At 41.3% G+C, this 25,156-nt stretch overlaps 1 protein-coding gene across 1 annotated transcript; it reads right to left on the minus strand.

The window, feature by feature from the left end:
• Positions 1-203: 203 nt before the first annotated feature.
• Positions 204-7,153, minus strand: LOC308221021 (photoreceptor outer segment membrane glycoprotein 2; the record flags this gene model as incomplete). The annotated part of the gene is made up of 3 exons (XM_080617819.1): positions 204-562; positions 2,400-2,646; positions 6,573-7,153. The coding sequence occupies 3 exons, from the start codon at positions 7,151-7,153 to the stop codon at positions 296-298; spliced, it is 1,095 nt and encodes a 364-aa protein (XP_080473945.1). The 3' UTR covers positions 204-295.
• Positions 7,154-25,156: the final 18,003 nt, after the last annotated feature.

A 25,156-nucleotide genomic window follows, 5' to 3' on the forward strand; every position in this document is an offset into this window, starting at 1 on the left:
TACTGTGACTTTTGCACAATTTCAAAAGCAAGAGTATTTTTCTGCTTTGAATATCCCAGTGATACAACTTCTTTGTATTTGATTACATGCAGGGTGTCCAAAATGATATTCAGATAATGTATTATTTACAACAGTAACAAGTAAAATATTGGTCTCTTATCATCTATTCTGTATTAGTATGTTTTTCCTGTGTACTATGAGCAATGAATTACAGTCACAGGGCATCCTGGTCAGTGACATTACATGTCAGATACGTCAAAGCTACACTTGTGATGTTGTTTCTTTGAAGGCTTGCCTAGCTAGCTGCTGGGATAGATTTTGTTGTAACATTGGTTTTGTCACAGTTTGTGTTTTGAACATTGATGTTGGGGTCATTCATGCCTGAGACAGTGGAGATCTGGTTGGCTTTGCCGAGGTTCTTGATGATATTGATGTTGTATTTGGCAGTTTCCACAAAGCTGTTTTCTAGTAACCAACCATCTGACTCGCCCTCCAAATCTCCTAGCAGGAGGACGTTCTTCATTGCTGTTTGTAGGTACCGAACACCCATAAGAACAGAGAGCTGTAAGAAACAGTTAATAGTTAAACAAGAGTTTAAATTACAGCCTCAATCCTACCACTGAGTCAGCTGACTTGTGTATTTACAGTCTTAATAAATAATATTGAATAAAGCAGACAAATTCCTTACCCCAGCAGTATATCAAACCGCTCTCCCAATTAACTGCATTTTTGTAGAAAGAAAAATACCAGGGAGAGAGTGATTGGTTCTTTTTTCTCTCCATTGATCAGGTATCATTCCCACTTGGATGTTATTGGCACATCGATACCCAGAATTACTCAGGAACACTGCAGCCGTAGAGACTATAACTAATTGCTGTAGAATGGATGATCAATTAATGGAACTATCAGTCACAATGGGGAAAAAAAGAATAGATTGTAGTGTGTTAATTTCAGTGGATTTTTTTTCCACTGACCTTGATTAAATCAGTATTTCCTCCAAGGAGTCCAATCATTCATGTGGAGGCCAGATGTGTTCTACATGCCAATGCACTGAAATTAAGAAGGATGGCCTATAGCGGAGGCTCAAATGTGAGTATAGGAAAAAGCCCCACTTCCATAGTTCTCTGGGAATTGAGATCATGGTGCCTGTGTGTCAATGTTTAAGGGAGCAGAGAGAGCCAGCTCCCAGCTTTCTCAAGGTGCTGCCAAAGGCCTGTTGTTTCTGGCACCACCACCACATCTAGCACTGCCAGAGGACTGTTGGGAACTATTTTAATTACAGTGCTAATATGCATGCAGTATGGCAATAATCAGAAAATGAAAACCTAACTAAAAAGGGAAGAAACACATATTTTAGCCTATGCTATCGTGGAGTCCTTTACCTGTGGATCACAGAATCCCAAGGGTTGAAAGGGACCTCAAAAGATCATCTAGTCCAACCCCCCTTCAAGAGCAGGGTAACCTAGAGTACATCACACAGGAACTTGTCCAGCCGGGCCTTGAATATCTCCAACGTAGGAGACCCCACAACCCCCCTGGGCAACCTGTTCCAGTGCTGTCACTCTCACAGTAAAGAAGTTTTTCCTGATGTTCAGATGGAACCTCTTATGCTCCAGTTTACACCCATTACCCCTTGTCCTATCACTGGACATCACTGAGAAAAGCCTAGCTCCATCATCCTGACACTCACCCTTTACATATGTGTAAACATTGATGAGGTCACCCCTCAGTCTCCCCTTCTCCAAGCTAAAGAGACCCAGCTCCCTCAGCCTCTGGATGACAACATTCAGTTTACAGCCAGTAGAAACAGTGCATCTTCACAGGTGTATGTGCTTGCCTGTGAAATGCTTATTTTGATTGTATAATAAGCAGTCTAATCTACATCTAAAAAGGTATGCCATGTTCGCAAGTACTGGCCATGTGATGAAGCTATGGAATGTAAAAGGAGGCTTTGAGATAGTAGTACCTATGCTGAGTTTTTCCTATAAAGTTAATGTATTTGGCTGAAGACCTGCTCACATTTTTTTATATTCTTTGTTAAAACTGACTTAAAACAATCCTCAGACCTCATTTCTGTGCAGTTGTCACTACATGCATCATCCTGTAATTGATCCAGTAAATGCTTCAGGGAAGGGAATATGCCATAGTCTGCTGAAAAAGCTCTGCAAACATGCAGGATTATATACACCATTTCTAATGGTTCTTCAGTGAGATTTGCCTCTGCTCTGGGAAGTTGTCTGTACTGAAGGAAATCCTGCAACACTGCTGAAGTGCATTCGGATTTTCTATTGGATACTGAGGCACTCTTCATATGTTACACTGCAGTTATTTGTAGTTATTATGTAGTTAGAGAGCAGGAAGACGGATTAATCTGACAGGAATGTTTTCATGAGGCTTACCTCAAACAACCAAATAAGCAATGCTGTAACACCAATGGATCTCATAATGACTGTGTAGTACTCCAGCAGGGCCTCTCTGCACCCCCTCACCCAGATATTGAGCTCCTCGGTCAGAAAGTCGTAGTTGTAGTGAGCGCTGTTGTTTGTCAGCTGGTACTGGATACAGGGCCGTGGGGAGCTTGGGTTGCAGCAGCTGAAGGGTACTCCATCCACCAGGAACTTCCCATCAACATTGCTCTTCAGGCGGCTGCAGCAGGACAGACAGTTTGGGTATTACAAATCTGTTAGCAGCAAACAGTGTCTGTGATCTTTATTAAAGGCTAGAATGCAAATATGCTGCAACATGTAACAACAGGAAAATGGGAATATCTTTCCAACTGGAAAAGTTGTTTACTGCAGGAAAACTGGATGTTTCCTTTCCTGTGTTTCTGAAGTATGGTATCAGCACAGTATTTCACGTGGTTCTCAGTACTGTGCATGCAAGATATGGGTTCAGCTTTCATGGGGGGGGATGTTGCCTTTTTGGGTATATTTGTGCTGAAAATACTCAAGACAATTTCTGAACTTGTTTATCTTGGTAGAACTCTAGTGGAAGTTTTGGCCCTACAAATCCTCTTTCACCACTTCTGGATTGATTTTCAGCATGAGCATTCCTTAAGAGAGAACCTAATACAAGGACAACTTTACATGCCACAGGAACCGCTGGAAATTGTCTGCTGGCATTTATTTCATCATTGTGCCCACACACAATGGCTGGTTCAACACGTCTTGTGTTCCCTCACAGGGGAGTTCCTACTTCTTACAACTATGCTTTCTGTCATTTTTGAAACTTTATACTTATTGCTAGAAATGATTCCTTCCCCTTCCCTATAAGATCAGGAGAGAAACAAGTGGGAAAGAAGAAAGATAAAGAAATAGGAGGGAGAACAAAAGAATCATACACTGGAAAGAGAACCGAGTCTCAGGTTAATCAAGAGTTTCTGGAACACTTAAGTGAACCCTTGACATCCATTTTCCCTCTATTATCTGCTCTTATGCTAGTGGGCCCTTGTGAGGACTTCTGTTCTCAAGAGGCTCTTCAGAGAAATAGATTTTCCATAATGCAGAGGGTATCTAAGACGTTGAGAGATGGTCTCACACTTTGGGGAAGTAGCCTTTAAGCATGTATCTATTTTCATGCTCATCACAGATGTCTGATTTCCTGAGGTAGCCCCACAGGTGAGAATCTGTTTTAATGAAGACCATGCCCTTTAGCCTTTGTTAGGGAGCCAGAATACATGAAAGAACTTTCTCTGAGAGATCCAGCTTTCAGCACTTGCTAATAGTAGAATTTTTAATATTTTCCAAGACTTTTCCTCATTTATTAACATTCACAGATCATATTTTCCTGCTCCACTGCAGATGATCTAAGTTAAATGGAAAGAAGTTGTCACACAAAGCTCATCAGGTGAACAGAAAGCAGCAGCTCTGTGGTTCAGTGTTCTTCCAGCATGTTGGGACTAAATGTATCTTTCAAGAGAAACATAAGCTGCTAGGAAGTTCAGTATCTGTGGCTGTGCTGGGGTAGCAGAATAATTGCCTTCATTTTATTGCTGTAGGCCTGCTAAATACAACCTCCAGCCGTTGTTTTTCCCTTTCTTTTTTTTGGGGGGCGGTGTGTTTTGTTTAACATTGTGTCAAAAATACCCTTGTGAAAGACCTGTCTAAGTCAGGAAGTTCATCTTTCATTTTCCACCTAGGAGTGGCTTAGATGTGAACTCCTCTCCCATCTTAACTGTCTTTACTTTGTGGCCATCATATTCCTGGTAACGGCAAAAAAATGAAACCAATGCAAAAGAACTGAAATAATGCATTGAAATCAGACTGAAGTGTGCAAGCTGTGTAAGAGGCAGAGGCAAAACCACTCGCTGGGAGGGAAGCAAGAATGGGGGAGCCAAAGAGGTACAAACCGGAATGCTCAAATGTGGGAGGAGAAAAGAAACCTCACAGAGGCAGGAGACAAAGGCCGGTACACTGTGAAAGGGAAGCTTTTCCCTGGGCCAGCAGAACAACCCTGCATATTTCAGTGACATGATCCGAATACTGTACAGCATCTAAAATGGTTAAAATACAATCTCTTAAACTGGATTTTAAGCTTTTCTCTGATCCCAACCACCAATTTAGTTATTTTTATTTGCTTCCTGCCACATGTTACAAGGAGGAATCTTCTTCCCACTGGCAACATTCGCAGTTTCCAGACTTAGGTGATGTCTTCTTGCCATCATGTTTCCTCTTACTAGGGGCAATTAAGGAATGATGGATCTTGGTACTGTTAGAAGGGAAGACCTCAGTAGTAGAGCTGAGGGAGTGAAACACTCAGTGCTATTTGTTGTTGTAGTTCAAAATCATTACGGTACTGCAAAGCAAAACTTGCATTTGAGACTATGAAAAGGCAATTTTTACCCAAGCAATGATAAGCAATGATAGGATTGTACTGCTGCAGCCTGCCTCATCCCCCTGCTTCCCATTGACTCCCCATTTCTTGTCACATCATGGTGTTGACAATGGAGATGCAGAAGAGAGGGGAGGGAAGAGGATTATGAGGGAAGGTGAAAAGTTCAGTTCTGCAAAGGTCACATGCCAACTGGCAGCATGTCAGCTCTCACATGCTTTGCCTCTTAATCTACCAAGTACTAACTGATATACAGTGCAAGGTAACACCAAGGAAAATGTTTGGTTCCTTCTCCATCCTTTCTGAACCAGCTGGACTTTGCTTCCAGTGATGTCCTATCAAATGATTCACTACTACATTTCTGGGAGTCGCTGCATAATTTGGTTATACAGCACCAACTTGCATTCTGCATTAAGACGTTCCATCTCAATCAAGATGGAGTTGCCCAAATCACATGCAGCAAAAGAAATTCTGCAGTGTAATTACTTCTCTCACAAATTTCACTGGCATCTTCTCCTTACATGGGGCAAAAATTAACTAACTGTATTTCCAAAGTAAGGGCATAGCACAGGTGAACCTGCAGAGGAAAACAGAGCTTGGCTAAGACCCTGGGTAAAATATTACTGTTTCTGCTTGTCTCAAAAATAAAAGGCTGCATATTTTACTTCTCACAATAAGACACTATTCTGAAGTTCCTGTGGACCATCTTTGTTGTCATGTCACTTTTCAGGGTAGAACCAGGATTTAAATCTCCTCTTAGGTCAGTCTGCTTTGTGTCACTGTTGCTTTCCAACTTCTCTCTCAAGAACACTTGCTCTACAGCTCGCTTTATTTCCATGGCCAACTGCCTTACGCATGTTGGTGCCCTCTTGTCTATATTCTCCTAGGCTCTGTCCTCTGAGATGTTTGCAGCTCTGTATATATGCTTTGCTTTGTTGGTAGTTTCCAGTTGCAAATGTGGTGAGCGTGAGATCTTTGGCCTCTCTTCCTTTGGCTTTACTGACACCAATTTTTGAGTTCAACAGAACAGGATACTTGACAAATGCCAGTCAAGCTTTCTGTGTTTGTCTTTCCCAAGAACTTACATAGCTACTACACTGTCATCAGTGAACACTTATTTTCAGCTTTAGAAGAATTATTATATACTGGATTGTCTAATTTAATATTTACCAATATTGTTAAGTTTTCTATTTATTGTAAGAATAACCAGACTCTTCTTTTTGGCCATATAATTTCACAATTGCTACATCACTTGAATCCCCCCCCCCTTCCTGCCCTCCAAAATTCACAGGGTTTTCTCCTTCTTTTTTATGCAGTGTACATGATGTTGGCAGTTTCTCATATGTGAACATATAGAACTGAAACTAGATTTGCAGCCTAAGAGAAGGCTGCAAGGAGGAGGATGATCTTTCAGTGTTCAGGATTGATTGTGCAATGTACTGATGGTAGAACCCTTTTTTCTTTCCAGTATCAGCTCACTATAATGGAAACTTTGAGGTACCTAATTCACCACATTATAAAAGGAAAGATAAATCCTTGCTTTGCTTAGCATCACTTTTGCTAAAAAGCCAGCAAAAGGCAAGTTCTGATTGTGCATGTAGGTAGCATATATTGTGAGCAACGTGGTCATTCTACAGTTTTTTGATTAAGAGACAAAGGTCCAGTCAAAACTACTATCTGCTTTGCCGCCTTGAATGGTTTTTTCACCTAGATTTCTTTTGTTATGACTAGTAAATACTTACTCCAGAACTTCCTTGGAAGCCATATTCAGGTAACGATGAGATACCCACTGAATTTCAAACCAGTCTCTAAAGCCATTGTTTCCACAGCATTGGAATCCAATTTGTAACATATCCACTGTTTTCTTTAAGAAACATCGTCCAGGTATGTCCGTGTCCTTATAGAACTTAATAGCATCCCTCAGTCCCAGATAGAGAGACTCTTCCAGCTCGTTCCTCATGGTATAGCACATGAGAGCACCCACCAGGATGCAGAAGGTAAAACAGAAGGTGCACACAATGTATGGGAGCATAACTAGTTTCCATCGAGAGAACTTGTTGGTATCTGAGCAGTCATAGCAGATTTTGCCACCCAGGAAGTTGATGATACATGCTACGACCCCTACAGAGATCAGCATGTTGGGGACAGAGTTAACATCCCCTTTTGCCATCACTTCATTGCGCTTCTTGATCTCTATTTTCAGAAAGAGGCCAAGACTGAAGAGAATGATCCCGCTCACTACAGAAACCCAGTTGAGGATCCATAAGATCTGAGCCAATTTGTCCCTCTTAGTTTTGGTGAATTTTACTTTGAGGACAGCCATAGTCGGATCAGAGTTAGGAAAGGAAGCGTAGGTCAAGGAAAGCTTGTAAGCTGATTAGAAGCATCTATCCAAGGCATGCAGCAGAAATCTGAAGGGGAGAGAGAGAGAGAGAGATTACTGTCTGTTTGACCAGGTATTTATAGAGGCTGCAGAAAACTTCCTGTACAGCCTCACGCACTCTGAGCCCTGCCAAGGGAGTCCCCCAGTGACATTTATAGCTTGAATTTCAGCTGTAACAGTTATTTTTCTTCCTAGTAGCTGGTGCAGTGCTGTTTGCTTTAATAACTTTCCCATGTGATCTGCAGATTCTTATTTTTCTTTTCAAAGGTCACAATGATGGGCATAAAATATATTCAGAGAGGAACCCCCTTGAGTTTCAAATCAATATTTCAGTTTCACAGCTGGAGGAGGACTTCCGTGTTTCAAGGTCTGTCTTGTTTTCCCTAGCTATTAGTGGATCTAAAAAAAAAAAGATACCATCTTCCCCAGCACTTTTAACCTTGCTTCTCTGCAACACTACTGATGTTGTGTAACTTCTTTGCATCTCTCCAGTTATATCACAATCACAGGCAAAAAGCAGCTAATAGCATCCAAGATCTAAAACCTGTTGGAGCTGGAGACAATGTGTTTCAGTGTATGCGATGTGCATGTAGAACTATGCTGCAGTATCTCAAGATCCAGCAATGATCTTTTTACCTGTCTTCAATGCTTCTGATGCTTTGTGATTGCCTTTCCTCATTTATATGTTTATAGTCATCTAATTCCACTAATACAATGGCATTTATTGACTGTAAAACATAATCCTGTAAATTTGGGGAAATACAGAAGTATAAGCAGCATTATTCTTGTATAATATTTTTTAAGCTAGTGGATGCTACTGCTTCACTCTGAATAAAACTGGTATTGGCTAAACCAGCATGAAAACCACCAGCAGACTAGCTGTACAGAAGTAGGGCTACACCTACCCACTGAAGGATCCACAACTGCCACAAAGTTTAACATGGGGTAAGCAGATTGTTGTAGACTACAATTTAAAAAGGTAATGGCATCCCAGCATCTTCATCTGTGCATGTCAGCAGGAGTCAGTTCTGGTTTAGAGGCGAGGAACAGGTTGTTCCATTCATATCAGGATATGGTTAGATGTCTTCATGCATTTCAATATAAAAACATTTTAATGCCTGAGAGATCTACTTTATTTTTGTTGATTTATTTTCTCCTGCATTTACAGAGGAAACTACCTCCCCTCAAAACTATTAATTTTTGTATATTTTGTACAGTACAGAGAATAGTGTGAAAAATGCACAGTATTTTTCTTATTTCCAAAGGTGTTGAGGCCAGCAGCTCTGTGACTTTAAAAACAGGGTGCTGGCTTTAATGATTGTTGAGGCTGATTATCAGTTATGGTTGGATATTGATTCTGATCATACTGTCATAAGCATATCAGTTATAATTATGAAAGACTGATTACTGATAGACACCTCTGTACAAACAAGCTCAGACAACAGTCATTCATAAAATGACAACACTGTGTTCACACTGATCTTCTACAATATTCTTCAGACCTCATTCAAAAAGATCATGCTCTGCTGGCACAGAATTAAGCATCCATGTGCATTCAGCTGACAGCCTGTCTAAGCCTGGAGACAGTATCTTTGATTGCTTCACCAGCTAAGCAGCTCATGACTTGAACTTAAATAGCTGTAGATGGCTGCTGCAACCCCTGATACTTGGGTCTCAGAGCTCACAATAGAGAGAATCTGTTGTGAAATCCCCTAGCTGCTGATAGGCAACTCATGTTCAATGGCCAGTGTATATGAATGCATCACTCCCTGTTCACTACTATGCAATACACTTGTGTAGTTACAAAATGCCTCTGAAATGTTAGGCATAGTTACAGTGTCACTGAGAACACCCTGCTTGCCGAACATCTTTTGCTTTAATGTTTGAATGAAAGTTGTAAACAGTTCTACCTTTATTTAAAAATCCATCACTCAAGAAGCATTGTTGATTTTGGAAGACTTTGTCATATTCGATCCATAAAGAAACTTGAAGCTGAATTCCATAAGCAGGGGTATATTCCATCTCGTACAGGTATTCTGACAGAGCTCCCTCACCCATTTTTAGATGCCTGAAGTTAAAACAATGAAAAATTTCTGTGCAAAAGCAACTCTCCTCATAAGTCCTTGCCTCCAGTAATTCTCATCTGGTATTTCCAGGTTCTCCAGTGTAATTTCAATATTGTTGTAAGACCAATTTTCATGGAATATTCACATGCATCTAACAGAGGTACTACAGTCCTCTAGTGCAGTAAGACCTGCTGTTTCATATGAGCTGTACTGCCAGAGGAAAAGGGGGGAAACAACTGCTTGTTGTAGTGCAGTGACCACTCGATGACTGACCCTGGCTGTCACTGATGTACCTGGGATTGCACAAAGATACACTGTGCTTCTCATGAAACTTTGAGTGCATTGAGTCTGGGACAGAAGAACAACTTACCTACTCTGTTCCTGAGTTCTCAGCTTCTATGAGGATACTTCTCTTTAAATCATTTTTTCCTATTATTTACTGAATTTATTCTAGATAACAAGAAGACTCTCTTTCCATCATGATGAGTTGTATAAGCACACCATGACATTATTCTTTCCCCAACTCTTCAATGAAGTATTGAATATATTTATTAGCATAAGATGTATTGCAGTTCACATACTGCTGTATAGTAGCATTTTTTTGACCATAATGAAGACAGTTCTTCCAGCTGAAAGAACTGAGGTGCAGTTATGAGCTAGAAGTGTTGTTGTCTTGTTCTGCAATATGCATCTGTTCTTCTCCAAGTTACATTTGGCAGTGGGCTACTGTAAAACCACCAATGCTCCCAGTAGTTCAATGGAACTAACACCTTTATCGAAGTTCTTTGAAACATACCGTGCCATTGCACACGAGGCACTCCAGAGGTATGAAGCACATACACACAGACATTTTTATCCCAGCTATGGGAGAACAAGCGAATTTATTCTATAAAGGGAGAAATACTTCTTTCAACAGAGGAAGCCAAATAAATGTGGACATCCTGCCCATATTATCAGTACTGTTCTCAAGTTTCCTTGTCTAACTCACTTCAAAGACAGCTTCCATCAGCATATGGCAGGTAGCTTTTTGCTTCCAAGATGCCACATACCTGTTCCTTTGGTATCAATTTCCCTCAACTATATAGAACAAAACGTAGCACAGCTATTCAGTTTTACATAACGCTTATCAGATGCAAATTTTCCACAGAAATTTGGTTTGCAATTTTATCATAAAGAAACCCATCTTATCAATTTCACTAAAATCCACCATTTCTGCTAAACACAAATTCGTATCTGTAAAAGAAACCACTAACCTGCTTCAGAGGACTGAATGGGATCTTGAAACTGGCAACTTGCTGAGTACAGTGGAGAAAATACTTGGATCAGGCATCCTGAGGAAGACCGAAGTACTGATTTCCTGACGTCTGTGTAGTTCTTCTGTCCCAGCAGAGATGAAGAAAGAGACTTCAACTCTCCTGCCTGTGCTAATCTCTCATCTCTAATCGTAGCTAAGAGATTTATTTCAAGGTTCTTATGCCACCAGGTTAAGTCCTGAAAAACAGGCCAATTAGCTGAGTGTGAGCCGAGATCTCGCCGACAAAATGCATTTATAGTAACTTCTTTTACCTTCTTGCACCCCAGAAGTGTTGGCTAGCAAGCAACAGACTGTTCTTCAGTACCTGCTAATGCCTTCATTAGTTCTTAACTTGTTCTTAACAATAAGCGTGGGTTCAAGAGAGAGAAGAATGAAACTTTGTGCTTCTGTCTGAAGAGAAAAATCTGTCATTTACACCCGCTATCATGTGCCTTGCCCATCATTCCATATTTTTTGAATGGAATCGTCTGTTGTCTGTACTGACTCTGACTCTGTCCAAGAAAGGAATTCAAGTTACTGAGAGCAATTGGATCATACTGTATGACTCACAGTAGATTCTGGTTTGGGAAGCTTTCCAGGTTCAAGAATAATCTAGCAGAAACCTCTGTCCTAGGCTCTTAAAAAGCTTTTATCTCAAGCCAGAACCAAAAGCATCTTGTCCCCTGGCATTTCTGAGCCCAACCTGTAGTAATATGTGGGATGCACATTGCTAGGTTGAACTGGTAATAGTAATAGCAACAAGCTGAGTGTGCAGCAATGCTCGATCAAGTTAGTGGTGATGTTGGTACCAGAACTGAATCACTCAGCAGGACCAGGGTTGGTCTATAGGGTTCATAATGCATCAGAGTTCAGTGAGCACACATGACGGACCGCAAGGGACTCTGTACCAGGGATAGCAGTGTATGTGAATAATCTCAGCTAATTAGTCCTCTCTCAGATAATTATGAGCAATAAACCTGTACTATGATATTATTGTGAATTTAACTCTGTATTCTGGGAATACACCTCCCCACCTTTTTTGAAGTCTCATGCTTCTGCAAATATTGTCTGTACCCCTCTGCATGCACCAGTATTATCACACTTAGGAAAGATAAAATATTAATTATCACTGCAATTCAGTCTATCAAAGTCTTGAGTAAGGCAGAGACTGGAATATTCACTTGCCAGAAGTAATTCCACGCATTACTGCATGGAAAAGGAAGGATCATAACTGCCAATGTCACTCTGTACCTCCATGGGGTGAAAAACCCCAAGGACATGTCCCAGCAGGATAGTCATACAGTGAAATTCTTTCCCTTTTCAGTTTCTCTGATACAATCAAACTCATAACTAATGGTCATGCTGAAAGTTCCATCCAACAATGCATTGCCTAATACCATATGGCAAACTTTCACAGAGCTGCTTCCTTGATGTGTGGCACATCCCTGGAGCCATACAGGCTCCATGTGCCCTTTGTGGGCAACTTCAGTTCAGAAAAATATCATTTACCACATCTTAATCTTTTAAAAAGAAATACCTGAGGCAGGGCTTCCAGCTTTCTATCTTGCTTATGTGCTGATGTACAGCACATCCAGGAAACTTCAGATCAAAAGCACATGTGATACATCTGGGACCTGTTTGACCTACTGCATATGGACCACACAAACACTTGCATAGGATCAAAGATACCTCAACCACATTAAATTAGTCCTGTGCACATGAATCATTCATACTTTGAACATGCTGTACTCGTGCAGACCATAAGGAATAGTAGATCTGTTCAAATGTGTACATTTGTGTACAGATCAACTCTACAGAGCATACTCAACAAGTGAAATATATTCCTTGTGGACAGCACAAACATACAAATGCACACATTTTCCTGAGATTTTTGAGCTATTGCTCTGGCTGGAATGGGATATATTAGAAATCCTGGATAAATGTCTGAAATCCTTTTCTCTTCCCAGAAAAAGTTCTTGTGTCAAAACCCACACATCTGTGGAACTCCAGACATATGTTACCACTGAGTATTAGAAAATCTCATTGCCTCAGATACCTACTCGTAGAAAAATGCACCTTCCCTGTTGTTGCTTTGCAATATAAACCTAGTACTTGCATGCATGAAAGCAAGCAAGCAGAAGATGGCAGTGCTGCTGTATGTAGTTCTTTTCCCACAAAGTAAGAAGCTTTATTTTGCTTATGTTAGAGAAATCAGAGGTCACTCACACAGCGAAGGCAAGCTCAGGAATGTATCATTGTAGGAAATGAGTTAAATCCAACGTTACTGCACTTAGAGGTCAATGCTACCTGTATTTTTTGTTCCATCTTGTACTGGGAAATGGTTTCAGCAGCAAAGTTAATATTTAAAGCTAAATTACTTAGAAATTAGTTTTTATTTTTATTTTTAGCAGTCTATAACTAACCATGATGCACTTTCCTACAAACCTGCTGGGAAGTCTGGACACCAAGACCATAATGATAGAGTAGCGTTTTGTACCTCAGCAGGAGTGATTATAGATGTAGGTCTGCCATCTACCACCCACCTTCCTGCTAACAGTGGAGATCGCTGTGTTGTGGCTTAGGATCTGAAAGAGCTAAATTTAATAAATGTTAGGCCAATTACTCATCTGTTTAGTACCGTTCATATATAAGTCCACAAGCAAAGACAGATGTATTCTGAATTAGCCCAATTAAATAGCTAGTTGGGATGATGCATGCTGCACAATTTAATTTTACACCTACTTTCCAAAAGTTAATGTTTTGTTTTTATATTCCAATGGCTTTCCACTTCATCTTCTGTTTCATGCAAATGATAACTAATGAGATTTTGGAGTGATGGACTAAAACTGGAGGCACTTACTAAGTCTGACACAAGCAGGTAGTATATGACCCTTCTTTAACATGTCAGTGCTTCAGAGGGGGAGTCCATATTCAGGAATAGATTCTTGCTGATACGTGTTAATGTGGAGAGGGTATGAAAGAGGTAATTCAGACCATCTGCTTTTTTTGGCTTTGGTAAAGTTAAGAATCACATGGTAGATATTGAGAGGTGTAAGTTATGAGGCAAATAGAAGCAATTGGGTCTTTGCAGAATATTCATCTCTCATTTGCATTTTTGAACTTTTAGGAAGGAAGTATAGTGTTATCTAGATGATTACAGTTGTTCTAGTTTGATGAAGACACCTCAGTTAAACCAATCATTTGAAATGCTTATGGAATAGCAGAGTTGGCAGAGGGATTATCAAAACTCAAAGCCAAGAGGTAATGGGAGTGGACAATAATTTAAAAGAACCCAGTTCGTACATCAGTATGCCACAAGAACTAAGTAAATTATATGTTTTGCAGCTACAGCTTTACACTGTACTGCTGTTGTACCAGAAGACCCTTGTATGATGCAATATACAGATACTGTCATGGCAGCTCATTTAACTGCCTGAAGAAGACCACAGAATAAACAAATCAGAAAAAGAAGTACTATTAATTTTCATTTTTAGATGTTTAAAGGTTATAACAATATGGATGCTGGAGCCAGTCTCAGGCAAAAAGGAGATTATAGCAGGCTTGCATGAAGTGCAGTGCACATGTCCTCCTGTTTTTCAGGGCTCCTGTATATTATGGGAAACACCATGTGGGTACCTGTCAAGCCAGCTCTGATTTCAATCCATAGGAGCTGTACTGTCCATAACCTCTGAGTCATCCACTCCTGATTCACGGTGAGTCATTACAAATGGAAAACTAAGGCACAGAAACAGGGTATTTACCTTTAAATCAGACCAGCAGTCTATAGAAAATGAATCTGTATTTTAAATTGGTTGGTAACCTAAAACTTCCATCTTGGCTGTATTTTTTTTCTAAAGACTAATCCATTTTTACAACCTATTCATAATTAGACCGTGCAGCAATCTTGCTTTTCACATTCGTACCTTCTTCACTATGGATCATATCATCACAAGCCAGTCATCAGGAAGCTTTTTGCAAAATGGAATTACACACACATTATGAAGGTTTCCGACAAAATTCCGCTAACATCACACGGTAAAATTTCCTTTTTCTGTTCCATATCTCAGAGCATCAATATTTGGGTGCACTATACTGCCAACTGACCCTTCCTCCCTTAGCAAAGTAGTCAGATATACACTCTCACATTTCTCCTCGAAGAGACCTCCTACACTAATCAGGAAGTCTCTCTGTTAACATCTTATTATAAACCTGGTGTTGATGCTGGTTTTCATTCTCTAGACACTATTGAACAGAACAATATTACTCAGGACATCTTGTAGGGAATCTGAGATTCTTTTAGAAAGAAAAAAAGACAGTTACCAAAAGAAGAAAAAGAGACTCACAAAGTTTCTGAAGTTGTCAAACAGACAAAACCCACCACTTGGACACAGTGCTCTTATTGCTCCTCTGAAAAAGATCCAAGATCTTTGTCTGAAGTCCCTTCAGCGGTGACTTCATTCTTATTGACACTGTGTCTTGAAATGATCTATGAAAAAAAGATGGAAGAAACTCAGTTTTCTTACTGTAGAGAAGACTGATGGTGAGAGGTAAAAATAGTGTTCAAGCAATTTTAAGGTAGCTGGACAGAGGAAGCAAATAAATTCCTTTGATGATAGGTTGAGAAATAATAGGTGAAATCCTTCTTTTAGTGAGAACAGTGAAACTGCCCATGAAAAAGTTTGATTTCCATCAACAGTATACTTTTAGAAGAGGTTGACAAGTATCAGCTGGGAATATTGTAGGGACAGGTAGTCCTTCCTTGGGAAAAGGGCTGAATTTGATGTCTCAAGGTCTTGTGATTTTTCATTTGCTATGAACTGGAGATCTGCTTAAACATCTACAAAACCCTGTAAGTCCTATTCCATCCTTGGTCAATAGTTCTTGTGCTCATTGATTTTTACCTGAAATGTGAACTTAAAAACATGTTTACCTTTTTCCTCTTCAGTGAGAGCATTGTTTCCATCTCCATTTATGTACTAAGTTTTAATTGCAATTTTCAACAAATTCTAGAATTTAGTGGATGTTCATTCACTGACTAACCAAACTTCTTGGAAATGAGTACTTATGAAGTCTGTGCATCTTGCTATCTATCATCCCCCTGTTTTATTTTCTTTTTCCTTTTGTACTTCTCTTTTATAACAACCATTTGATTTCTGACTCTCCACAAAAAAAATCTGGAGCTTTGTCTCCTATTCTGTGGTTAACTAAGCACAAACATTAGTCAGAACTTCTGACTCATAAAGAAATAAATAAGTAACCCAAACACCCCGATGTCTAGGCTAAGAAGTTCCAATGAATGTATTTGTAACCAAGGAGTCTGTACTTCACAGGATGAATCATCCACTCCCATACACATTCATCTGAAGAAAATAACAGCAGGGTTCAGAAGGTGTTACACATTGTTCCTCATGTCACCCTTCTCCATCAGCAGATATATGCATAGGTACAGGTTTTTAATTTTTGAAGATTCCTTGATGAAACATTAGATCATTCATTTCAAACAAAAAACACTGATGAAAATTTTCACTTATCGCACTAGGAAGATTTCCAGGAAAGCAAACTTATTTTTCCATGATTACCTATTATGAAGCCTAAGAAAGTAGAAGTTGAAACACTATAAAGTTGTGTTCCATCGACAAACAATCCTGGAAGTTCTGATCTAGTTCTTCAAACAAGAAAGCAAGCTACTGTGAATTTATATGTGGGTATACTCTCATACTCTATTCTTTTTAAAATAACAAAAAATAGTTAAAGCTAGAACTGTATCCAGTTTTGTCCAGAAATAAGTTTGCTGTCACTTTGGTCTTTAAGGCTTGTTTCTATATATTTAAAATTCAGACCAGTTCTATTTATTGCCTCAGTAGGTGACTTAATACTTATTATAAAATATTGAAGCTATATTAGACATGTTAGAACATATTTGCAGGACTGGGAATTATTTTTCACACTGTCATTTCTCTCTCTCCTCCTCTCCCCCCCAAGCTTTCCATAACAACTACTTGGTTATAGTAAAGCTTGGGCAGGTAAGCCTTTGGAATTTGGAGTAATTTCTAACAGTAACCTCCTGCTCTCCGACTTCAGAGTTCTGATCTGCACTGATTTTCTTTTTATTCCTTGCAGTCTCCAGCCAAGCTAGATATTTTGGGTTGAACTAAGAGAAGACAGTCTGCTTTATTGATTTACTTTGCACAGAGGTGTCCATTTGCAGTGGTTTAGAGCAGCTGACTGACTTTGCTAAGTAACTTCATTATCCCTCTATTTGGAAGTAACAGACTAAAGTTTCTGCTGATGCAATCATTCTGACTTCAGAAAAGTTAAACCAGCAAACAATTTTTTCCAGAACTTGTTCCTCTCCATCCAAAGTGAAATTCACCTCTTGGCAAAATCTGAACCTTTGCTGTGCAAATAATGATTTTCCCCTTCCTGCGATTTTAACAATTTATTTATAAAAGTAACATTTTTTGTGTAATTTATGATACAAATGTTAACTTTATTTCTGTGTAAGTGTTTCTCAGGAATAATAAAAGCAATGTAATAGTTTTAAGAAGAAATATTTAGGTATACTGTTTACATGCACAGAGAAATATAATGTACATGTAAGAAGTCACCTTCCACAGAATACTCATAGTAGGAACAGACTCAGAGATCCACAACAGATTGGAGTTAGAAGATGCTCTTCTCCCTTTTCTTTCTACACAAGTAGTAGTAAACTAAAGACTTGATTAATTCACAGTCACATAAGAGTTAAATGTTTATCTGTGCTGGGCTACTGCACTTGAATATGCTTGCAAGAGCTTCCTGACTTTATAGGAGGACCTAGGATTCTCATTACCATTTCATGCAGATTCAGAGGTGGCTCTTCACTCTCATATGTTTGATGTATTGATTCAAAGGCTGCATTATAAACTCCCATACAAAATATAGCTACACCAGAATGTACAAAATACTCTGCAGGGTCAGACCAGTTACCCACTTGGCCCTCTAGTCCATCTCTAACAGCAGCAAGAGTAAATAGTATTTAGAGGCACTTTCTATAGTTAATCCCCCTTTTACTTCCTCTGCATCCAAACTGTTGTTAATCGGACGTTATGGAATACCAGATAAATACCACACAAAGCCAGATGCAGCAACAAAATACAAGTGATTAAAAGACATGGAAAAGGTTATAGTTATGCTACAAAAACAGAGACATTTTTACATTGAGATCACCAGTTAGAACTAATAATCTAAAACCTGAATAATGGGCACAGAGCAACTTTTTCCAAGCCTAATCAACACTATGCATCAAAGCTTAGCTACCTGTACTACTGCAAAAAAACCTAGAGTACCATGGTTCCACATTTACTTAGAGATTTAAATATATAGGGTTTTTTTTATTCTGCAAGTTTGCATTGACAGAGCAAAGGCTGGTATCTGTTATATTTACCATCATCTTTAAACCCAAAATAGTAGAACAGAAAGCCTTGAAGAACCTCGTGGTGTATTTCTGGAGCAGTGAATTAGAAAAGATTAGATCTTTTAAGACCTCCTCCACTGAAGTGGAAACAGATTTTCCTTTTGAGAAAATGGAAAGAAGTTTCAGTTTCTTTCTTCGCTGCTTGACTTTTATTTGGACCATTCAGGTTTTGTCTGCATCTGAAAAGTCCATGGTAATTTGAAAACTAACAGATCATAATAACTTTAACTGATGATGAAGGGAAAGGCTATTTGGTGTTTGAAAACCTGCAATGTGCCTGCTCACTTGCAGTATGCCAAGAAGATGTACTCACGATGTGGTTTCCATGATATTGTGCATGATAACGTGGTTATGTTACATAATTAATTGCTAACTTGTGAATTCCAAAATAATGAGAGAAGCTATACTTCTTGGATTAGCAATGCTAAACAAGTAAACAGACAAACCAGATAAACAAGTTTAAGGCCTTTCCATTCTCTTTAATAGTATCAGATAATTTTCTTGAAGAATTGTACACCTCAGGCAATACGTCAACTATTGGGGGAACAATAAAAGACTCTTCACAGCTATATTCATATTCATGAGCTGGCCACTGCACCTTGAACACAGCAAGTGTTGTTGGCATTACTTGAAATAAGAGGTAGTTAGGACATTCATATACCCTCAATTACAATTTGGGAGGAAAAGTACTTTCTACTTCACAGTGAATATACAAAAACATTTGTTTTGTAAAAATGGGTATAAGGGGCTGGCCTAGAATAACTGTAGACAAGTTTGGAACAATAGGTAACTCCAGAGGAATAATTTACATCTGAGAAATTGTAAATGCCTGTCAAAGGAAGCATAACCATAAATCCATTTTACAATTGGGTAGTTGTACTAGTAGAAAAAAAAAATAGGGAAAAAAGAAAAAACAACCCTCCCCACCTATTGCAGTCAAGGTTGGTTCATTTCCATTCACAAAATGAGTATTTCTTTGTAATATCAGCTTTCTTATTAACTGCTTTAACTGTTAGGCCATTATACACACATGCATTCTCTCTATATAGAGGACTATACGCTTATCACCTGTGCTTATCTACACCACTATGATTGGTGGCCTGCTGCTGGAGGGAGCTCACTTTGTGAATGAAGAAGCATCTGGCTGAAGCTGACACTGAGCAAGTCACAACTGTTTGAGCTCACTGTTAGGCTGACAGCTCCCACTGCTGGGTACACTCCTTTGTAAACTACAAGTACCAAGATCTTCCTACTCATAAAGCAGCAGTAGCAGATACTGTTTTCTAACCCTACTCTTTTACTAGTATCTCCTTGTGACAAATGAAGAAAGGGCTTAAATTATTCACACTATCATCATCTTATCTGCCTGACAGCAAGGAAATAAACACTTTCTTTAATAAAACTTCACACGTGGGGAAGACTGCGGTGTGTTTACTCACTTCGTACAAGCTGCTGCGAGCACAGCAAATCTGTGCTTTCCCCTTCCCACAGAACAGCTCTCTCCTAGATGCCGCTCTGCCAGATGGATCCAGCCTCTGGGTTGACACCGTGGCCTACACACCCGTCCTGTCGGCTGTTGTGCGATGGCACATGTGCGATGGAGTACCCGCTCCATTGTCTCACACAGCGGGAGAGTCCTGCCTGCAGTGAGGAGTCACCTGTCAGAGCTGAAGCGCTTACTCCGAAGGGCGTAGTGGCGAGGAAAGCACCAACCCCTCCCTAGTGCCACAGCCTGGAGCCCGCAGGTGACAGCCCTGCTGTGTCCTTAGGGTAGCGCTTGCCCCCGGGGGACAGAAGGCCTGATGCGATGAGAGTGGCCGGCCTCACCCCGCACGGGAACCTCCGCCACAGCCCCTCTGCCCTCAACCCTCTCGCCACCGCGGCGGCAGGGCAGCGGCCTGGCCGAGGCAGGCCCAGGGTAGCCCCCTCCAGTTGCGGGCAGCTTCGCCGATAAGGCCCGGGGATGACCGAGCCGGGACTGAGGTACCGGAGGCGCCTGAGCAGGCCGGTACCGCAGCGAGGACGCAGCTGCCCCCAGTCCAGAGCAGGCGCTGCAGCGGAGAGCAGCCCAGCCTCAGCCCCCGTCATAGGCCGCTGCCCGCCACCCCTCAGAACCTCGGCGGGAAACGGCTCGTTACAGCCCCGGCCGGTCGGGCCGCTGCCAGCGCGGCGAGGAACGACAGCGTCCAGCTCGCTCTCCGGCGCGGGGCGGCCTGGCAGGGAGCAGCGCTCAACGGCCCTCACCCAACCTCGCACACAGCGCCGCTTCCAGGTGCGCCCGCCCCCGGCATCTTAATTGATCGCGCTGATAGCCAATCGCTCAGGAGCAATCTCCGCGGCTGCCCAATCACCGCTCCAGAAAGAAGGATGCGGGTGGTGCCCCGGAGGACAGCGGGCTCGGTGGCACCGCGGCTGAGGAAGGGCGAGAGCCGGGAGGCAGCGCGGCAGGGCTCCGGTGGGGACTGTCGCAGGGATGGCGGCCGTGAGGGGATTAACCCCTCTGGGGAGGGCCACGGGCCCCTCCGTAACCCCCTGAGGGGTCCTCGGCGCTGCGCGCAGCCGCTTCCCCTCCCCGCGGGCGGGCCGGCGCTGTCCCGGCACTGCAGTCGCCATAGAGACCGTGCCGCACGCTATGGGGCGGAGGCCGGACCGGGGGGCGCCGCTCTAACCCTACCACGCGCCGCGGGGCCCGCAGGGACTCGCCGTGCGGCTCCGTACCGCCCTGAGGAGCCGCCGCCGCCGCCTCGGCCCCGTTCCAGGTGAGGAGACGCGGCGCTGCGCGGCGGCTGTCGCGGTTACTGCTTCCACTTGCGCTCCCGCCGCCGTGGGCCCTGGCAGCCGGGCGGAGGTGTCCCCGGGGGCGCTGCGTCCGCCTCAGCTGATGCGGCGCTCGGGCTCCGGCGGCCAAGCCTCCACCGCCGGCCCGGCCTCAGCCGTTGTTGTTGCGTGGGAGACGCTTCGTGGTTTGTCTCTACGGGAGCGGGAGTTTGCCGGGCGGAGGAGCTGCGGGAAACCGGCCCGAGAGGGGCTTATTGCAGCGGGGGTGCGGGACGGGCGGTCCTATCTGTGGAGTTGGGGTGGGCAGGCTGGCGGCTCCAGCAGCAGGCATCACCTCCCCGGCCTCTACGGAGAACTCAGATTTATAGGCACGAGATTTCTTTTTGTCCCTCCCCCTTGCTGCAAGGAGGCAAACGGTACGGTGTTTACGTGTTCTGGTGGCGAACCGACCCTGTTTTAAAATAGCTGCCTCTGTATTTCCAGTTCCTAATTGTGGCATGCGTGTAGCGGTTGCATTTGTGGGCACGGCTGGATGGGGAATCGGTCTGTCTCTCCGTTGTCTAGCGCTTGAAGTGCTGGAGCCATTAGCAGCAGTTGCATCAATATATGAATACAGATATGCCTGGCTAGGCCGCAGATGCACTCACTACGGTGATAATAGTAAACATATAAGCAGCATAGAGGTGATATTTAAAAACCATTATTATGCATACTTTTAGCTTTTAAAAAAAGGAAGTGTGGAAATGTTCCTGTGTCTACAGATGATCTGTGGAGCTGTAACTCCACACAGTTATAAGCAACTGCATCCTTGTACTTCTGTTGTCACTCCAGAGTAAAAGCAATGAGAGGACAAAGATCACTACGAGGTTTCTAACCTCTGGTGTGAGCCAGAGCAGTTGGGAACAACTGCTAGTGTGAATGGGGATGGATTTGCAAACATTAACAATATTAATGTGTTATTCTGGAGGTGGGAGTGGACACAAAGGAAAGACCCTTGACAGCCTTTTGAGAACCTTCTGCCGTATTTATAATTAGCTGGAAAGGACTGAAAGAAATGAATTATAAAATAGGTTGTAGTTGCTTTCTTCATTAAACTGTAGGTGCAGAAACAGTTGAATTTCAGCTTAAATGTTCAAAATGAGTAAGCTCTCTTGACAGGAAGGTTGAGAGTCCTAAAATAAAACGTACTCTATGTATTTTAAAATCGTGTTAGCCCGAGAGTGAGTGATTAGTTTCCGTGTTGTGTTTCTGGAAAAAATGAGTAGATTTTTATAGATATTCTACGTAGTTAATGCCATGTCTCTGCTGAACACATGCTGTGATTGTAGGTGTGTTAGTTCATTTTAGCTGCTGTAGCTGAGAATACTGAAGAGTTTGTTTTGCTGCTCTTGTCTGATTTTTGGTTTTTTTTTGGAGGGGGTCTTAATGATGTGAACTCAAGGTACAAAGGTATCCAACATTTTTATTCTGTGTTCAGTTGCATAGAACACTTTATTGATGGTTTCCTTTGATTTACAGTGGGAATTACATTTGATTAAGTATTAAAACTTCCTTAACCTGTTAAACCAGAAGTGTGCTTGTTAGCATTTGTTTGGCTTGTTAAAAAATTATATATAGGCAAGTTTGACTGCGGTAGTATGTATATTCATTGGTGAAAAGTTATTTTGAAAACAGGGCATCAAGATACAGTTAAAAAATGTGAAGATGGAATCAATTATATCTGAAAAATACTTTGTTCTTCTCTGATGTATTTCTGATGTACCATTGCTCTTCAAGTTCTTTTTAAACTTCCTATTTTGGAAATGATGGGGTTAGAGTGAGAAGAGCAAATTGGGCAACTAGAATTTTGTGGTGTTGGTAAGGTTTAGTGTAGTCACTGTACTGCTGCTATGTGCTGCAGGCTCTGTTACCTCTAACATCACAAACACCAGACAGCGTTTTCCAATGTGACTGATTAAATCAAAGAAGATTTTTGAGTACAAGGGACATGAGTGGAGGTTTCTCTGTTCAACACTGATTTCTGCATGGTCGACTTCTGCTTGCTCTAGATACATGTGTACAGAAGGTTGAACACTTGCTTAGCATGTGAAGTTGCACTGTATGGTACATTAATATACTACTATGTTTTCTGTGTTACAGAAGACTTGTTTACCTAGCAAGAATGAATACTCTGCTCTACAGCAGAAGATTGACAGTTTCTGCGTATTCCTGTGTGTTGCGTTGTCTCTTTCTCCTGCTCTGGGAAAGCACTACACAAAGCCTTTGTGTTTGGCTAGAGGGGAGGAGAAACAGCTGCTTTTTCAGTATGAGACACCAGGATTCCTAGTGGCCTCACAGGGATGCGTTGCTGTACGTGAACCAGCCACTGTCCTTCCTCTCTCATTCTGTTAAAGCACTTTCTCCTCACAGCAGAGAAACCTGAGCTTCGTTAGCTCACAGAGCAGTGTGTTGCGCCATGGATCCAGCAGATCAGTCTGAGGAGGCAGTTGTTAAAGTATAGGCAGGCAAGAATCAAAATTGACTAAAGGCAAGTTCTACATTAAGGAATTGGAGATCTACAGATTGTGCTGTGTTTAAAAAATACTTAGTATCAACTGAATTTCTTGTCCATGATTGGGCAGAAAGAAACTTGTTCAAATGGTTAATCTTTTATTTGCTTTGATTTTGTTTAGGATCTAGGCTACTTAAATGGGAACTAAACACGTTAGCTTTAAGAAGAGGAAATAAAATTAATTCAGTTGGATGAGAGAGTATAACTAATCAGAGCAGTTTCATTTTTCTGCTTTTTGTGCACAAATAAGAGAGCTTTAATGGTTGTACTGTATTCTGTGTCACACTGTCATGGAGGAAAAGTTCACTTCTCTCTCCTCGTTGGAAACACTGAATATAACATAAAGTGGCTTTTAGTAACTTTTGAGGGAATCTTGTAACGTGTTTTGGTTTTAAGCTGCTTATGGAATTGAGGTGCCATTCTTAGCAATTTAGATTTATAGTCTATTTTTTGTGTGTTAGCTTATAGGTCACTGATCTTGAAACCTAAGGAGTAGAAAATTCAAACAATAAAATCTGACCTTGTGACGCTTGACCTTTTGATTTGGTTGAATGTCTTTTTCCCATTTTGAGACCTTGTGCAAGGCATAATTGTCAATAATTTATTCTTCAACTTGTTTTTGAATTAGTGGAGAGAAATCTCTGAAAACCTTGAGGATTTTTTTGGGAAGAAGGGAAAGATTGAATTTGTGAGGAGGAAGGAAAAGGAGGACAAACTGGGAAACTGAAGAAGTCTTTAGCCTTTTTGACAAAACTGTATCCTGTTAAGAATTCAAAAACGTGTTATGTTTAGGCCTGTTTTTCCATGGTTCTTGTACTGCACAGTTGAGAACAATTCTGTGCTGAAACACATTGCTCAAATGCTATTTCATGCTGTTGCTTTTGTTTCTGAAGAGATTAATCCATTACTGAGAATTAGGTTATTTGCACTGATGAGGAACTCCATCCAGTAATTCTTCCTTTTGGAGAAATGTGTGTATGTTGCCTTGGCTCTTAATTCTGGTAGAAGCTTCTGAGTAGCTGGAAGAGTTGAAGGCTGGCTGGGTTTTCATGGATGAAGTTAACCAGCTCACTGATGGTATTGATGAGGAAAGTAATATTTTCCATTACAAAGCTGCCTGATGTATAAAGAAAGGGTAAAATACACTGAACTTACTTTAAGAGCTTGTAAAAGATGTGAAGTCTTTTTAATATGAGGCCATTTTTTCTATCTGGACATTGCAAAGGGATTTGCTATTTATTGAAGGGACAACTTGCTATCAGGAGCTAACATGGGGGAAAAACTGGAATGATGAAGGTGGGTGTCCTCCTGGTGTGTTTAAATGGAAATAATTTCATTGTGGTTTTCATACACTTCTCCCAACTGAAGTTGCATAAAAGTTACATCCTCTTAATGAACTTATTCCTCTGGACTCATCCACAGTTAGGGAAGGTTTTACCTTTTGGGATTTGTGTCTATTTCAGTACTTGGGAATTGTCTTCAGTTAGCAACTGCTTATGGGTTCTGAAAGAGGGGGTTTGTTCTGCTCCCCATCACTTCCCAGGTAACTCTCAGATGTTTGTTGCTTCTGTCATACAGTCTCTCAGGGTATTAAGGTTTTGTGAGGGCTTTAGCAATATTTATTTGTTGCAGTGTTCTTCAGCAAGGTAGTAAGAACAAGACTGCTTTGTTGTATGGTGTATCAGCAGGATGTATCTTGTTGCAGCTGTTTACTGGTATAATAGTGCTTCACATGCCACTCTGGGCGAGCAGTATAGCTTCTGAGCAAATTGTGTCTGTTAAGCTTCATAGTGTTGGA

The sequence above is a fragment of the Psittacula echo genome (genome assembly GCF_963264785.1).
Source record: "Psittacula echo genome assembly, chromosome: 5".
NCBI lineage: Eukaryota > Metazoa > Chordata > Aves > Psittaciformes > Psittacidae > Psittacula > Psittacula echo.